The following is an 18,212-nucleotide window of genomic DNA, read 5'->3' as shown; positions in this document are numbered from 1 at the left end:
TGGGCGAGATGTCAACTCCCTCGCCGGGTATGCAGGAGGTCGTGGGTTTCGATCCCGACCCTGATGCCTACTGTATATTTGGAGTTTGCATGTTCTACCCGTGGTCACGTGGGTTTTTCTCCGGGTCAACAGCACGCGTTTAGAGTATTTTTCCGCGATAGATTTCCACATGATAAGCCACTTCGTTGAAATATAATTTGTGTTCAGGTCACTTCTCAAAAAGAGCTATATAGCTTAGTGGGCCTTGGTGAAATTAAAAATAGTTTCGTTTAATTGTACTTGTTTGTGCTACGCCTTGCTACTAGGTTTGCCAGCTGTCCTGTTTTTTCTGTACTCTTCCCCGCGTATATCAGCGGATGTATGTATGTTGAACCTCTTTCGCACCGTACGTAGCGAACCTTCCTAATCGGAGGTGCGCGATAAGATAAGATGAGGCATGCCGCAAAAGCTGTGCAAGAATTCCTGCTGTTTTCGGTGCTAATTAGTGGGTGAGGTGTCACAGGAAGTGGTCTCCCAGTCGCCCTTTCATCCACAGCTTTCCACGGATCAAAGAAAAAAGTGGGTGACCAGAAAGTTGTGGCATAGCCATCCTATTACCCGCATACGACTGCTTGATAATAGAAATAATTAACGCGGATAATAGGTACCTTGCCCACATCAACACAGATAAGAGGAGCTTCACTGTACATGTATTTGAGTTGAACTGCACGTGCCGGCGCTGTGGGGGGTCACATGTTCGTCTGCTGCCAGAAAACTCGGCTCCAGGGCGCTTGCGTAAACTCGCTTTGTTTCTTATTTTTTTCCTCCTCCCCCCTTTTGGCTGATCTTAGTTTTTTAAATTTACGGATGCAAAAGCCAACGCTGCAGTCGTGACGTTTCGCATCACGCCACTGCCCTGCGTGTGTTTGCGCGTGTCTTGGGAGCGGTAGTGCAGCGGTTAGCGGGCTGCGCTACGAACCCGTCGACCCGAGTTCGATTCACGTTAACGGGGCCAACACCAGTGACAATTTTCGTGAATTGGTCCTGCCCTCCCCAAGATCGACTCAGCCTCAAATTAGTAGTGTGTAATCATCGCCGCTGGGGAGACAAAGGCGGCCGGGTGTGATGCTGGCCACCCACCCCCTGGTGTATCTTGCTGGCCTCGCCAAAAGCACTTTCCCCGACAGTCTGTTGAGGCTGTACGGAGGGGCGGGAATCTTTGTCTTGTGTTGGATTTGAAGCAAAGTGTGCCTCTGCTGCGATGCGTTCACCGGTGTAATTTTTGTGTTTTTTCTCCCGCTTGTGTTTTTCAGGCTCTCCTGAGCTGTACAAGTCCGTTTCCCCAAAACGCGATGCCAGTTTGGTGAGTGTAGACTTGCAGGTTCGTTCTCTGTCCTTCATTTCATCTCGAGGCAACTCTCCGCTGCATTTTGGGTCTCTTGCGTTGCCTGCGCTTCACTCGTTCGTGTGGTTGTCTAATTAGGCGGAGCGTCTGAACGTATTCCAGAGACGTTTACCGTTTCGTGCGTCTCGCTGTCAGTTTGTTAGATGTAAGGGAATTCATCGGGACGTTTATTTGCGTTGCATTTGCTCGTAAACAACGTCGATTCAAGCCTCCCCGAATCTGTAAAACAACTGGGACATCTCCATAATAAATGTTGTGGCTTGGCTCTCCAACACACCGGTGTGCTGTACTAGTAACGAATTAGCATGTTCTGCTTACGTGAAAACCTTACATTTCCCTTCAAATGTATAACTTACTCAAGAGTTTATGTGGCAACTACAACGTCTTCTGTTATTGTACTGATGTATCGTAGCTTCCGGCCACAATACTCAGTCGTTTTGTACGTAAGAAAGAAATATTAGCAATGCTCGCTGTGTTCCAGTAGTTTAGAACAAACAAAGAAGGAAATCAAAGGGGCCTTCATAGGTGCAAAGGGACAATTCTGTGTTATTTATTTTGTATATGGCCAGACCCCTATTTGTGGCTTTATTTATGAATGGGCGTATCTGGGCCGTCATACCATCGGGCAGTCGCCTATCTTGTAAAACAAAGTATTGGAGATACTGCGTTTGCAGTGGTGCACAAGCACATGTAACAACAAAAAACTCAACACAGTCTTCAACAACACTGTGGCCTTAATAAGATAAGTATATAATAAGCAACGTTTATAAGAAAGCCCCTTCTTCATAGAGATAACGTATATATAGACAGAGATAGAGCGAATACGTGGATCAGAGTTGGAGTGTGTGCTTTACAGCGTGGTGATTCACTCGATCTTTCTGGCTTGAAACGTCTCCGATTATATATTTTTCTTTTTACGACCACAGCGTTATTGACGAAGGTGTGGAGTTGATTGTCATCATAACTCCCAAGCAGTTACGACGACTTAAGATGTCCTGCATCGGCCTTCTAAACAGCCATGAAAGTGAAGCGTTACCCCTTCATCTTCCCGTCACGTAGCAAGGATCAGTGTCTTCTTATTGTTCTCCTCATTAGCACTTTGATAGATACATAGATAGCCTCCTTGTTGCGTCAGTTTTGTCATCTGGTGCGGAGGCCTGGACATTGCGTCAGGCTGATTTTGATCGGCTGCGGTCCTTCCACACGCGAGGCCAAAGATGCCCTCTTGGCATCCGATGGTTCGACTTCGTCGGAAACGTCACCGTTGCATCTGCGACCGGTCTCCTAGCGATCCAGGGCTTAGCTCGAGAGGGGAGGACGGCTGTCGCCTCTTCGGACACGTCGCCCCGTATTGATGCGCACACTCCAGCAAACTGCGCTCACTTCAGTTGGCGGCCGGCGTTCGAAGTGAGGACCGCGACTCCTCTCAAAGGGATGCCATCACCCCCGTGGTCGCCCCACCCCCCGTGTTCCGTGGATAAAACAAATCACTGGAGACAGCAAGTGCATGGCAGCAAGAGGAGTCGATGCAAACGCTGTCGCAAGAGGTCGCACATTTGGCGCAACGGTCCCTCAACTGACTATGCCTCATCTTCTTGGTACTTTCGGTAAAGTCACGCAGAAGGGAAATAATGAAATAATAAAAATAAAACATAATACAATAATTCTCCCGACGTTTCGGCCACAACGCAATTCAGACGCTGTCTTTACGACAGACCTGTTCTTCACCTGAGGACGGCTGCTTGCGTTGTGGCCGAAACGTCGTGAGAATTATTTTATTATGTTTTATTTAGATTTTTGTATTATTTCCCTTCTACGTGACTTTACCGAAAGAACCAAGAAGATGAATCCCTGCAGTCACGAAAGCTTTAAATCGAAATTTGACTATGCCTCGTGAATGAACGAACAGGTCGTAGGACAAATGGAAATTAGGGACATCGTATTGCCTGTCGAGAAGAGCTCGTGGGTTTGGGCAGTGCACGTCGCTTTTAAGGGACGATGTCAGACGGTCCAGATTGACGACAGCCGAAGGAGGGGGCGCGCCCGAGAGGACGGCCACTGTGGAGGTCTCGCGATGAGTTTGTGCAAGAGCTGCATCGGTTGTCGCATCGTGCGACCGTAAACGATGTTGGCGGCTTGGGGAAGTCCGTCATTCATCCAGCAGTGGATAAGCCATGGCGGATGATGATGGTGGTGGTGGTGGTGGTTATGATGATCAGGACTCCATTGGGGCTGCATGTTTCTTTTTCCAGGGCAGCGCACCAGAGTAACATCATTTACACATTTTGCAGTGTGTGTTCGAAGGCCCCGCAGTATAAGGCAACAAAGGCAGTTTCATATTGTTCACATCCCTCAAGGCCACAACGGTAGTCCACTAGGCCCCTTAACTCTGCTGCCAGACCCCAATAAACTCCGAGAACCCTTTAAAACCATCACGACGGCACTCTCGCTCTCGACATACCTGCCCCGCATCGTTACTTTCCGGAGGAAGGATTTCAGCCACTGGGGGGACCCCGTGGGATCTGCTTCCTCGAGTGGAAATCGCTCTAACCGCTCGGCTCTCCAGTCGGCCGATATAGCCTCCTTTTGTTACTATACGCCAACAATCTCGGCAAAACCGTACGCAGATCCATTGAGTAACACATCACACCCTCCTGCCCACCGATTTTCATCATCCTGAGCAATGTTCTCTCCACCGCTGAATGAAGGTGTCTGCATAACCGTTCGCCATCTCGCAGTGGTGTCACAATGCAACTGCCTCGCCAGCTCCTGCAGCCAAGCTGATTTCATGGCTCCGCCTCCGTTATCGGACGTCCTCTGTGACGTGTCCCCTCCTTTGCCTGCCACCCCAACACTAGTCTCGACCACCGGCCACCATCCGTTGTTGCGTCGCGTGCCCCCCGAGAACCACTTGGCTTACTTAACCGTCAACACGATGTCTTTAACTTGCGCTCGTTCTCCAACCCACGTGGTTCCCCTTCCTGTTTGTCAGCCTTTAGATCCGAGCACACACCTCTCCATCTTTCCTTTGCGTGACTCCACACAGATTTGAATGCACAACAAATGCCCCGAGAATAACTCGCTCAAAAGTTTGGGCTGTATTGGTTGCCCCTTTTAATTGTTGTTGCTGTTGTTGTTGTTGTTGTTGCTGTTAGCTGCCTTTTGTGCCACCCAGGTGAACTCTAGATTTGAGAACAATCATTGCATTAAGTGCGTTTTGGTTGGGCCTTCATGGAGCTTGGCCTGGCAGCCTTGTCATTAAAACGCAGTTTATCCCCAAAGGTGTTCCTGCTGGTGTTGGCATTTTGTGCAATCGGTATACACGGTTCCCTTTGTTTCATGAAACGCCGTGTGTGCGTGTGTGTGTGCACGCGCGTACGTCCACACTTAATTTTAACCAGATGTGGCCTCACAATTACAGCGGCTGCTGCGTTCACGTTTTAACCAGTTTGACTCCTTTTTTGCAAAGTGTACATTTTTTATCGAATGCGTTCAACTTTAGTTCTCCTCGCAGCTGGTTTAGTATCTGTGGGGGTTTTTTTGTGTCTGTGTAACACAATTCCACGTGACATCATGTGTTTTTGACGTTTTGCTAAATTAAAACTGCCTCGTTTTTTTTCAAGCGAATATATAATAACCGGCCAGGGGGGCTCAGTGATTGAGTGAGCTGCTCTAAGTTGGAAGATTGTGGCTGGTTTGGGGTTAAACTCAGCCCACCGTTCCTCCTGGTTCGATAGAATGAGTACGAAACTAAACCATTTTTTTTATTTTAAATGGTAAAGCCCACTGAGCTATTATCTCTTTTTCAGAAGTGACCTGGCCATAAATGATAGCCCAATGAAGTGGCTTATCACGTGGAAATTTATAGCAGCCAAATACTCTGAACGCACGTTCTCACGATTTTCGTTTGGAAGTCAACAGTGGCTGTCCTTAGCATGGACTCTCCCTTGCCATAGGAACATGGAATTTCCACCACTGGCTCAGAGTTGTTAAAGGGTGATGAGCAATCGCTTCGATGCTCATTTAAACAAGAAGTCGAATTCACTTTTCTTGAAGCAGATACACATTTAATACCGTTTGTGAAAACCCACTGTCGTTTTCTAACGTCTTTTCCCCCCCCAGCGCACACTTTCTGGGCGTCATTTCTCTGTAACTCGAGCCGTGTATCCCAGACGGACGTTTTTTCCCATGGCTTGCTCTAAAGCCTTCCTGATGACGATGATGATATTCCTTGGCTCGAATCCCGCCCAACCACTGCATTGAGGCGGTACAAGGAAACGGCTGTTTACATAGCGGCTCCGCAGTGAAGCGCACGCGCGCCCCCCCCGCTCCTTTCCCGGCTTCCGCCGTCCCGTGCACAACTGCGATCGGGCACAAAACGGCGCTCTCCGCCGCTGCGCAAGGCTTGGCGAGTAAATTAAATAAATAACCAGGGGGGGGGGGTGGGGGGGCATATTTCCTTTGGGGCGTCCTTCCCCGGCCCGCCGCCGTTGTTGCGGAGAGGCTATCGCCGTCACAGAGGGGTGTCGAGTTGCAAGGAGGCGGACTAAAATAAGGACTCGCGGTCGGGCTACAATAGCGCGACTGCGTCGAGCCGCGCCGATGTGGAGAGCCTGTCTGGGAGGCGCCGAGAACGATTATGCCTCGATCACCGTGAGTAGCCGCGAGCTCCCGCTCTCTGCCCGTTGCGGGGAAATGTGTTTTGTACGAGAGGCCGAGGAGAGCCGTCTCGGGAACGGGGAATGGACGAGCGAGCGCACACGCTCACGGTTAGCGCGGTCGGCTACGTAGGCACGGTGTGCGCGAAGAAAGTTCAGCGTGCAAACTGCGGCTCGCTCGCCTCTCCCCCTGTGTACAGTATTGTTATTCTTACCGCTCGGCTTCTCTGCACTTGACTTCTGTTGCGTGTGTTTTGTGCTTAAAAGACGTGAGGTTGTCACCAGCGTAAAGTTACTTGCGTGCGAATTGTCGAGCTTCTGTGTCCCCGAAGTTGTGTTGCCCACCGCTCTGTACGGTTTCGTTAAATTACTGCGGTGAACTCCTCGGAGCGTTGGAGGCAAGGAGAGAGAAGGGTTAAATTTGCGCTCAAGGTGAGGTTCTGCTTTAGATCAATGTTGCTTGATGTTTTGCTTTTGGAAAGAATTCCTCTGATGTTTTTTTTTTAGGCTGTAAACTTTCTCTTTAGCATTCTTATCTCTGTCTTTCTGCCCTGCGGTGTACCAAATAATGTTTCCACTCTCACTCTGCTTTACATTCTTTCACAAACATTTTCCCTTGCACCGCTGTCTCTCTGCTGTCGAAGGCATTGTTGCAAGGGAGTTTAGTCTGGGGAATACAGAGACTGGTTTTGATTGAATAAAGTTTCTCAGCCAAAAAATTTGGCTGTTTTACTTTCGATGTGCATGCTAAGGATCACGCTGAGAGACAGAGAAAGGGGAATGCGTGGATCGGAAAACGTTCACAAGTTATGGACGTCATATTGACTTGTCACGAAAAGTGAGTGCTCTTGGTCAGGACACAGCTCAGAGAGATGATGGAAGAGACTGGTGATGGGGTGGCAGCCACAGGAAGGGAATTTGCCCGAGAAGAAGGATCGTGGCATTCCAAGAAGGTGTGAGATCACAGCGGCGTAGGGGCGGCCTCCATCCATTTGGTGGCTAGATCAGGGCCAGAGGTCGCAAACGGGTTTTGATTCCTTACCCGTACCCGGCCGCACCAGGGTCGCAAATGGGTACCCGTACCCGGCCGGGTATGGGTACCCGTATGCTACCCGTACCGTACCCGAAATGAGTGACAAACGGTTACTCACCAGTGACTCACGGTCTACCCGTACCTGTACCCAGCCGCACCAGGGTCGCAAACGGGTACCCGTACGGGTACGGGTAGCCGGGTATCGGGTAAGGTACAGGTATCGGGTACCCGGTTGCGACCTCTGATCAGGGCTGATGGTGGTGGTGGTGACTTTGATACCGTTAGGGTGGTGGTGGTATTATTGTTCAAAGAGGAAGCCACAAGGGCCGACTGTAGGAGTGGAGTAACACAGTGCTCCAACAATCGCAGTGTGTATATAACTTTGAGCTCATATAAAGATAGATCCTCTTTGATATAAATCTTACAAATGGTTTGTTTTGAGAACGCCGTGACTGTTTCTGTAAACAGTGTTACAGTTACAATTTATATTTCAAAATATTCGTATTATCTCTGCGCTGTGTACGTTAGCAGCTTAGTGCTGTTCGCAAGTACAGTGGCAGGTTTATTTTTGGGATCTCCACCCCCTTGGTAACTTTCGTGTGTGTGTGTATAAAAACGTTGTGTGTGTGTATAAGTCTTATGAGGAGCGGTGGCGCATTGGTTAGCACGCTGCGCTACGAACCCGGTGACCCGAGTTAAATTCCTGCTCACGGCCAACACCAGTGATGGTTTTCTGAACCGGTTGTGGGCCCTCCCATAGGTCGACTCAGCCTCAAAGGAGTACCTGGTGCAGTGTGTAAACATCACCGCTCGGGAGACTTAGGTGGTCGGCCGTGATGCTGGCCACCCACCCCCTCGTGTACCTTGCTGGGCTTCATGGGTGCTCACTAATAGCACTCTCCCCAAAAGTCTGTTCAGGCTAAAGGGAGAGCATTGTGTTTGTGTGAGGCTTAATGTGTGTACCTTGTATGGGCCTCTCCTAGGAATGACCGTCTGGTGTAGTGTGACAACACTGAGGGAGACAAAGGTGGCCAGGAGTTTATGGAGTGAGCTTTACGGTTGCAGTGCAGTATTTTTAAACAAAATCTAAATTGAAAGGGGTGAAATATTGCAAACCTGCAGTCAGCACGTGGACTTAAAACAAAGATGAACGCACGCGTCGTCTGCAATTTTGGACGGGCATCTGTTTTACTCCAGCGACTAGGCTGACTAAACTTAAAGAATAATAGTTTGTGTACTTTCACAAATATCCATGGCACTCTGAACCAATGGCAGTTAATTGTGAATCACGCCGACTCGTAACTTGGGGTTATTTTTACACCGTTGGTTAACCTGGTGTAAAAAAAGTCAGCGGCAGCCTTGTAAATTAAGGTAGCCGGGGAGTGCTTGTGGCCTGTGTGTGCACATTTCCACGTGTGTGTTTACCAGAGGTCGCAATCGGGTACCCGATACCCGTACCCTACCCGATACCCAGCTACCCGTACCCGGCCGGGTACGGGCACCTGTTTGCGACCCTGGTGCGGCCGGGTACGGGTACGGGTAGACCGTGAGTCACTGGTGAGTCACCGTTTGTCACTCATTTCCCAACGTCTTGTCTATTCTCACAATTCAAGTTCCTAGAATCAACCCACCCGCGCCTGCAATATGGCTTCATCCCAGAGGTCGCAATCAGGTACCCGATACCCGTACCCTACCCGTACCCGGCCGGGTAGGGTATGGGTACGGCCAGGTACGGGTACTCGTTTGCGACCCTGGTGCGGCCGGGTACGGGTACGGGTAAGGAATCAAAACCCGTTTGCGACCTCTGGTGTTTACATAGTGTTTACATAGCATTTCCGCGTAGTGTGTTTACATCGTGGCAAGCTGTTTAGTTCACTGCATTATGACTACGAACACGAGTTCCTGGCCGGGATTCATTTCAGCCAGAAGACCGCCCGGAAAATACATCCGCACCCGGCACACCACATCCATTATACCTTTGGCTATGTCTGTTGCTAGTGGTCAGGGTCCCCGCCTGCTTCCTGTCTACCAGCGAGCTGTAAAATATTCAGTGAGAAATAAAGATCTGTGGTTCGATTTCAAACCTTGCATGTCACAAGTAGCATTTGGAGTCTGCTCCTACCCTAGGTGCTCTTCTAAGTCAGCTCCGCCTAATATAAGTGCCCATTATAGCATTACCAACATCAGCACATGGTTTTATCACTAGCTACGTAACGAAGCGTCGATTCACCAATCAAAATCGACTCTTATGCGCGTGACGCGTGTGTTTCAAAGCTGATCGTGATGTATTCAAATAATATTACATTTAGCCCGATGGACCACACAGAACTTCACGGAAAGCAGTGCAACCATAATGCAAAAACTAAAATTAGACAAAACAATCGATTCTTGAATACGAATCGCAAACCTCAATCATAACAATCCATTGAATCACATGGGTGCGCAGTGGTGATGAATCATTGCATGCCGATTTAACAGCACACAGCTCACCCGGTCGGGCATGGCACCGACCTCGTACACTTTCCACTCTCTTTTGCGCCATTCTGACCTTAATAGGCGCTCGCTAACAGCACCATTTGCCTCAACAGTCTGTAACCATGCATGGTTATTTTCTGGTTCGCCTTCCATCTGTGTTGGCGTGTGTGTGATGCGCGCACGCGTGCCAAAAGCACCGCTGTGTTTCTATGGTGCCTGTGTATGTATAAGTATGTGTCCAGTGTGTGTATTTACCGTATGATTGGGGCCTTAATAGGTTCTCGCTAACCGCACTTCCTGCAAGCCGTCTGGTTGAGACTATACGGGGGATCTTTGTCTTTGTATGTGTGGGGGACGGTGGCGTGGTAGGGAGCGACACTGCCCTACAAACCTGGTGAGTTGAGTTCCATTCCCGGAAATTACTGGCATAAGTGGCAAAAATCTGAACTCCTCCTAGGGCTACTCAGCCGAAAATAAGTACCCGGTGCATTGTGCAAACATCAGCACTGGGAAGACAAAGGGGGCCAAGCGTGGTTATGGCCACAACAACACCCCCCCCCCCCCCTCGCGAGGCGTTCCGGCCTTCATAAGTGTTTAGCTCAGAGCACTTGCCCCTTGCAGTCTGCTGGGGGGTGGGAGGGGGGGTGTTTCGTCTTTGTGTGTGGGATTTTTTTTATTTTTTGACATTCCCTCGTGTGACCGTACTTGCAGGCCAGAGGGCTGCAGCTGCCCAAGCCTCCGGCACCGCCCCCGGTGGAAATGGAGTATTACACCATCGCCGAATTCCAGACGACCATTGCCGACGGCATCAGTTTCCGTGCCGGCCAGCGCGTCGAGGTGAGGGCCGCCCATCGTCACCACCACCACCATCATCGGCCTTGGTCAGTCCACTGCTGGACGAAAGTCCTCCCCAATACGCCGCCATCTGCCGCGATCCTGCGATGTAACAATGCACCCAACACCTGCACACGGGCGCTTACAATCGCTCCGTCTCCTGGGTGGATGTGCTCTGGGACGCGTTCCATTCCTTGGCTGCCACTCCATTATTATTCTTGACCGTTGGCCATCATTCTTCCTTGCGATGTGTCCTGCCCAGGCCCACTTACTTTTATTAACGGTTTCTTATTCTTCAGATTTTTTTACGCTACTAACTCGTTTTCTCATGAACGTGTTCCTCTTTCTATCTGTTGGTGGAATCCCACGCATGCACATCGCCACGCTTTCTTTGCACACGTTTTGGTTTTTGTTCGCCCGTGACGTCAAAACGAACACCAACCAAGGGTGAAGCGGTGGCGCAGTGGTTAGCGCAACTGAATTGATCAGTGGCGAAAGAACCGACTCCCACTTTTTCTTTCGTCGAACGGGCAGTTGATCAGCAACGTTAACGTATTCACGTTGGTGAGTGAGCCAGTCGATGGCTTTGGGGGGGGGGGGGGGGTAGTCTCATGGTGAATATCTCAAATGCTGCCGGTGAAGGATCGAAGTGTGCAGCGTGTAGGCCCGTGGTTTGAGGTTGGTGACCGCAGTCACACTGTGGGCTCACCAGCTCACACACTGACCGGTATGGTGACCTTTGGTCAAACGGCCCTGGCAAGCGATATGCTGTGGGGAGGGCCTTTAATCCAGCGGCGGATCGACAACGGACTGAAACAACATTGAATGTAATGCGCATGATCAACCTGCTATGTTGCACTCATATCGGTGCATTTACATTCGACGTTTCTTGTTCACCGGGAACAATTTGGTGGCTGTAATTGCTTCCGTGCGAATTAATTACGGCATTTTCGGTTTATCTCTCGACTTTTAGATATGATAATTTAATCTGAAGCCAATATGCAATATCTTATTCTCGTCAACATCAGCACATGGTATTTAAAGTCAGATTCATATCACACGCACCACACTTTAGTGGCTTCCTACATAAACAACAGGACGATTGTGTAAACAAAGGAAATCTTACCAATTATATCAGTCCAAAACACTACTCTGTTTCGTGAAGGGTTTTTTTTGTTTGGAATGAGAAGATGCCAGTTATCATTTGCTTACATCTACGAAGTTGCAAAGAGCACGGGAGTGTTTTGTTATTGCTCCCACTTTATCTGAGCCACTGCTCGGTTTATCAAGATTAATTCAGGACATATTTCCTGCCCGCCGAAAACAGACCACCGCGCGCTTGTTTGGAGTCTGCGCAGCAAAAAAAAAAAAAACCACGCCCTCGATGTTTTCTTGTCACGACCGGGGGATTTGCGCAGTGCACCCTTCGAGGTCCTCCGCAGGCCAAGTCGATGACACGCGCTGCCGACATAACGGTCACGGAGAGGGGCTTGGCGCACACACGTACGTCCTTGTTTTGCCGTGCCACTTGAAATTGCGCCTTCCTGACCTTGGGCCAACTCGCGCGAGAATGGAGGGAAGTGTCGTGGCTCACAGTCCACCAAACCCATTCTTCCCATTCCTGCCAGGCCTTCCTTTGCAGCCCAGCCCAGCCCACGTGGCACGGAATAGCCGATTCCCATGACCCTCAGCTGAGGAACTAAAAACGTCAACGCTCACCAATTAGTGAACAAGGGCTCCTGTGTTAATCCTGCGATGGAAGCACTCAGTGACATGTTTCTATCGTTCAGTGGATACTTTGAGAATGATTTGTTATGCTGCATAAAAAAAACTATTTGGTAGCCCAACTTTTAAACGAAAGTGCATTTTCTTTTCCTATTCTGATTTTATTTATTTAAATGTACAATTGCGAAAACATAACAACTGCATAAACGTCCATTGACTACTGTCATAAATACGGGTATCACCGACTTGCATGCATATAATCAAAAAAAATATATACGATGAGAAAAGACATGTACATCGCTATTCATAGACTCTCCCATGGTGTTTTGGTTAGCACACTGGACTTGTCATACAAAGGTCGCCAGTTCGATTGTTGAAATAATGGACACGTATCTTGTGACCTCACTGCAGCGCTTGTGCCAATCTAGGTGCACTTTGAGGCCACGCCAAGTCTTAGGCTCACTGACGGGAGGCCACAATATAGGCCCATTATTTGTCGCTTTAAGAGCATCTGAAAGCTCGCGATGCAGTGACTGTCTTTGTTCAATGGTTAGCCAAAAGCTGTTGTCAGGATGACCGGAGTTCGCGTAATGCTTTATGCCCCTTGACGAGCTCAGCGAGGTATTGCGTTTCATTTGTGACAAGCACCTTCTGTGCAATGAGCGCGCGACCTTATAACCTATTCCTTCGGCACTGGGAAGCCGATGCAGCTCGGCGAGCACCGGTTCTTGCGGTGCCCGTCACTACGCGTCGTCCGTCTGACCTAAGTGCGGGTTGCCCTCTCCCCTGGCGGCAGGTGATCGAGAAGTGCCCGAGCGGCTGGTGGTACGTGCAGATCGGGCGCGACGAGGGCTGGGCGCCGGCGTCCTTCGTGGAGAAGCGGAAGAAGACGAACCTCGTGCGGCGCAACAGCAACATCGCGAGGCCCAAGGTGCCGCCCCCGGCGCCGCCCGCGCAGTCGCGCGGCTCCTCCGGCTCCGACGAGCGCCGGAACTCGGAGGTGGACGGCCGCTCGGGGGCGTCGAGCAGCGTGGGCGGCGCGTCGTCCGAGAGCAACGACAGCGACTCGCACATTTACGACGTTCCCGCCGTCGAGGAGGCGAGCGCCCACTATGAGAATGTGGAGCTGTCGCCGCGCGGCTCGCCGGCTCAGTACCGCGCGGTTCGCGCTAAAGGCGACCGTGCCTCGCCCGGCGCCCAGTCCTCGCCCGTCAAGTCGTCGTGGGCGCGGCCAGGAGACGCGTCGCAGAACTCGCCTCTCGGCTCCAAGTACGCCTCCGCGGTTTCCACCAGCCCCGGTTCGCTGACGAAGCGGCTGAGCTTCCTGACGTCGGCGTCGGGGTCGCGGGACGATCCGAAAGCCGCCACGGTGACCGTGAGCCCCTCCGTCGTCCCTCCGTCTTGCCACGGCGCGCCCAAGTCCCCGCTGGTCATACTCCCCAAGTCATCCGCGGCGGCGACGGCGGCGGCATCGCCGAAGGCGCAAAAGGTGACCGCGAGGCCGAGGCTGGCGAAAGACGACTCCTCGGAGGAGAGCTCCGGGGGTGCTCTCGACGCCGCTGCGGGGCTGGCGTCGGTTTGCCGAGTGGATTCGTTGGAGGAGTCGTCGAGCGACAACGAGAGGCGGGATGTGAGCAGCCCAGTGAAGCCGGCGGTCCGGCCAAAGCCCGCAACGCCGTCGCCTTCTAAGGGCTTCCCGGGCAAGGTGGAAATGTTGGGCCTTCGAAATAGGCTCAAGCCCGTGCACCAGACCTCGTCCGATGGTACGGACATCCCTCCCGACAGGAGGGAGGATAGGCCATCGAACGGGAGCCGGCCGGCGGCCGCGTCAGACTGCCACAGGGGCGTGCGGAGGGTGGCCTCGGCTGAAGCGCAGCTGCCGAACGGAGCTGCGGCGGTAGCGGCGGCGGGCTCCTGGAGGCACGGCGGGCCGGAACTGCGCAGGGCGGACGCTTGCGGCGGCGGCCCCAAGCCGTCAAACCACACTGGGTCGGAGATCTTGACAAAGTCGGAGCTAGGCGCAGGCGCCGGGGAGGTGTACAGGACCATCGCCAGATTTGAGAGCGTCCAGAGGTCTCAGGTGGGCTTTGAGATCGGCGAGGAGGCGGAGGTGATCGAGAAGCGGGACGAGGGCTGGTGGTTCGTGCGGCTCCGCGGCGAGGACGGATGGGTTCCGTCCACGTACCTGGAGCCAGGTTGAGCAGGGGGACAGGGACGCGCTCTTCGAGGGCGCGGCGCGAGGAATGGCCGCGAGCGGCGATGGCGGTCGAGGGGCAAAGCTGGCAAATAACGGCGTCCCGCCAAAACGGCCGCCCCCACCGAAGAGGCCTTCGGTGGGCACGGGGAAGCCGATGGCCGCCGTGAACGCGTCGGTGCAGCCTCAGACGACTCCGGTGAAACTCTCCAATGGCTCCCTGCAGTCGGGACACTTGGGCAGCGCCACCTCGCAGCAGCAGCAGCAGGGACGCGGCGACTCCAAGAGGAGCGCCAACGGGCGCGAGGGCGGCGGGCGGCAGGCGGCGGCGGTGAAACGGAACGAATCGTTTCAGGCAGGCTCGACGTCGCGCCCGTCCGTACAGGTGCGACGCAACGTCTCCTTCAACGGGCCCAAGCCTTGGGGCGGCGCCGGCAAAGCGGAGCAGCTCGCGACGTCGAATGCGGCTGCAGTGGCCGCGGCGGCCGCGGCGGCTGCGGCCGGAGGGGGAGCGGCCAGGCCGTCGTGGAGCCGCGCCAAGTCCGAGGCTGGGGCGGCAGGGGGAAAAAGGCCCGCGGCTCGTGCCATGGCCATCTCGATCTCGAGGCCGGTCGGCAGGCCCGAGGAGGTGTTCGTGGCGATTGCTGATTACGCGGGCGACGAGGAGACGATGGGGCTGCTGGAGGGGTCGTCGCTGGAAGTGATCGAGCGAAATCCGAACGGATGGTGGTACTGCAAGGTGCTGGAAGGGGACGAGGAACGGGAGGGGTGGGTGCCCTCCAACTACTTGGAGAGGAAGAGCTAAGCTGGAGGCTTACAATTTGGGGGGGCACTAACATTGTGGGTCTTTTATTTCTGATTTTGGGGCCTTATTTTAATATTGTTAGATATTGTTTTTTGCTCATTTAAGTTTCGGTAAAACAAAATAATTCCAAATGCATATTACAAGTTAGCAAGAATTCGTTTTCAAAGGCGGCATATTTCTAAGGTTACTTTAGTGTTTATACCACACCAATTCCTTCTATCTCTCGGCGCCTCTTGTCATGCAAAGCATGAGAGACAGAATGAGGAAACGTATGTTCAGGAAACAATCACGTTGCCTGTTAAGCACAATAAGTCGGCTTGGACAGGACACATCCCCTGCAGGTATCTTGAGTGACAGACGAGACTGATGATGGACTGGGAGCCAACGGAGAGAAGGGGCCTGAAAGTGTGTCCACTGCAGAGAGGGAGCGATGAGATCGTTTCACGTGCAGGAGCGAGATGGATCGAGGTATTGCAGAACCATGGAGGTTGGGACAGCATGACTGATGATGACAGTGATGAAATGCATCTCACGGTTTTTTGTAGGGTAAGCACGTGACAGTCGTACAATGCCGGAAGTGAATATAAAAAAAAAATACCAACTGTACTTGAGTGTTTAAAGTTACTTAGTACGTTTGGAATTTGAGATAGCGTTCACTACTTAATTATTGGTGCACATTGCATTTTACGACTAATTGTTTCATTGCATTTTGGCCGCGATATGGGTTCTTTTGCACAGTGGTTGGTGCTACTCATGAATTGAGTCTTTGATATCGTCTGGGTCTAAATTTTGCAATTGAGGAAAATATATTTCGTGTGTATAAACTGATGTAAATTAAATTAGAATGAAGAACTGCTGAAATTGAAATTACAATTTATTTTAATTTATGCAAAAAAATAGCATTACTTTTCTACACAGATAATGTTACTTGAAAAGGTAGCCGAAGTAACATGGTAAAGGTGTTGCATTTGACCTCTCGCTGTCGCAGGAGGTCAGACGTTTGGCGCAACGGTCCTCCGCTGACTGTGCGTGATGAGTAAACGAATTGCATTAAGCTCTCCAGATCTGGAATCTGGTTTCTAAAGTAATTATTTGGCTCATGTTATCGCTTACATTTGGTGGCTGTTCTGCATTCTGTTTCCTCTAAAGAATAAACAGTCGAGGCTTTTTTTTCTGGAATGAAGGTCACTAACGGGTCAGCCACCGCAAGTTCATATTTTTTTTTTCAATTTGTAAAAAAAAAAATGATTTTAATTTCGCCTTGTTGAAATTATAAACTGGGTGGCGTTTTGCAAGCGACGACCACTCAGCATTCCTATGGCAGGGGCCAGCTTCCCACAGGATAATAATTGTTGACAATAATAGTTGTCAAACCACGGGTGACTGAAACTGGACTCGGTTGTCAGCAGTGCTGACTACTGAGGCACCAAATGACCGCCTTGCCATATCCAAACAAACAGCGGGGATAGCACGTGTTCTGTCTTGGAGCAGAGCAGTGCCCAAATGATAAGTGCTTTGATTTATGATTGCCGTTATCCTTGAAGGATTGTTATTATTGTTGTTATAAAGCACAGCATCGCAGGGGTTAAAATCTGAGCTCGTGCAGAAAAAAGCCGCGTGACGTCACTGCTCCACGTGACCAGGGTCTTTTGAGTTCACCCCGTCACCTCCATCCTGTCGCATTGTTATCTGCTTTCTGTATTTTGATACATCTGTTGTGGGGCCAGCGTTCTCCCAGCTCTGGCCACAACAACGACAAAAAAACATGATTGATTGTATGCCTCGAGCACTGAATGTATACATGGCCAATTTGATTAGAGACGGTGATATCCACAGTGAGTTGCAAAGGAACCAAAAAAAAAGGTGGAAACAAACTAAGTGAGAAAAAATAATACAAAAAAACGACGATGTATAGTAAGTGTAAATGTAGCTAAAGCTTTAAGAAAAATCATGATAGGAAACCCACATTGAATGGTTTATTTCCACTTCTTTTTCTGGGTGCATAAAGGTTGCAATGAAATGCAACCAAGAGTGTATTTCAAGGCTCGTATATGTGTAGCATATCTTTATCCCATTGGTGTAATATTGCTCGCCTGTTTTCTTTTCCAAATGTAATACCATTATGTTACTTTAAAGGCATGGTACGAATAGGTTATTCCATATGCTGAAGATGTATGCATTTGCTTTTGAATACCTACGCAAATAGCTTATGTTATACTTTGCAGTCGACACACACCTTTGTAAGAAAAATATAAAATGTATGATACTCGGTGTTTCTTTGTTACTCATAAATGCTTTTTTTTCTCCAATGTATCAGTAAGGTTAGGTGGGCCATTGTTGTGCTGTTAACATGCGATAGTCTTTGAAAACATTGGTAAGTTAAGCATTTTATGATTAATTTAAGTAACAATTTATCAAGCAAGACTTGGAAAGAAATGTTTGGCTGAAGGCCATTATTTTACTGACTAGCCTTATTGATGTTTCTACCTTGGGCAGTTTTTAATATAACGATTACACATTCTCAATGGCAATCAATATTTAATATAAAAAAAAAACAATTCCTTTCAAATGTTAAAAAAACATTTTTTTAATTTGGGGAGGGATATAACCACGGTCATAAAAAGTGGATATATCAAGCCATAAAAATACTATAATTGGGAACCCATGTGGCACTTGGGTAGAATAAGTCAAACATGTAACAGGCCAGCGACCAAAACCTCTGCGTACAAATCTATGTATGCATTCGGCCTAATGTTGCGGCTACTATCACTTAGCAGAGGCTCCGTTGCTCAGTTCCTACATGAAGTACATTTCTTGATTTGGCATTTGAATAAATTGAAATTGAAAAACAATGGGATCTAATTCCAACGCATGTCCGAGGGAACTTCCTTTTGTGGGTGCTACGCTTTGTGTTCAGCCTTGGTTCTCCAGGTGTGATGGCAGGCTGCAGTTCGAGTGATGCAGATTATCCATGTTGGTGGTAACTGAAAGGTTACCACTGACATTTTTAATACATAAATGATGTTGAGCTGGTATAGTAGGTTGAGCTGAAAGGGTAAAAAAACTAATTGATGAGTGATGTCAATCGAGAGTGGAGTGAGAAA

The 18,212-nt window shown here is 50.2% G+C and overlaps 1 protein-coding gene across 1 annotated transcript in view; it reads left to right on the top strand.

Annotated features, from left to right (window-relative positions):
* Nucleotides 1-17,695, top strand: part of SH3PXD2A (SH3 and PX domains 2A) — a 115,295-nt gene extending 97,600 nt beyond the window's left edge. The window contains 4 exon segments of the mRNA XM_061556481.1: nucleotides 1,293-1,360; nucleotides 10,262-10,387; nucleotides 12,906-14,303; nucleotides 14,305-17,695. Of these exon segments, the coding sequence (XP_061412465.1) occupies nucleotides 1,293-1,360; nucleotides 10,262-10,387; nucleotides 12,906-14,303; nucleotides 14,305-15,108 (2,396 nt within the window). The 3' untranslated portion in view covers nucleotides 15,109-17,695.
* Nucleotides 17,696-18,212: the final 517 nt, after the last annotated feature.

The sequence above is a fragment of the Lethenteron reissneri genome, chromosome 22 (genome assembly GCF_015708825.2).
Source record: "Lethenteron reissneri isolate LAM-NWPU_2019-01 chromosome 22, ASM1570882v1, whole genome shotgun sequence".
Classification (NCBI taxonomy): Eukaryota; Metazoa; Chordata; class Hyperoartia; order Petromyzontiformes; family Petromyzontidae; genus Lethenteron; species Lethenteron reissneri.
The sequence above is the reverse complement of the archived record's forward strand: the minus strand, read 5'-3'. Positions and strand labels throughout refer to the sequence as shown.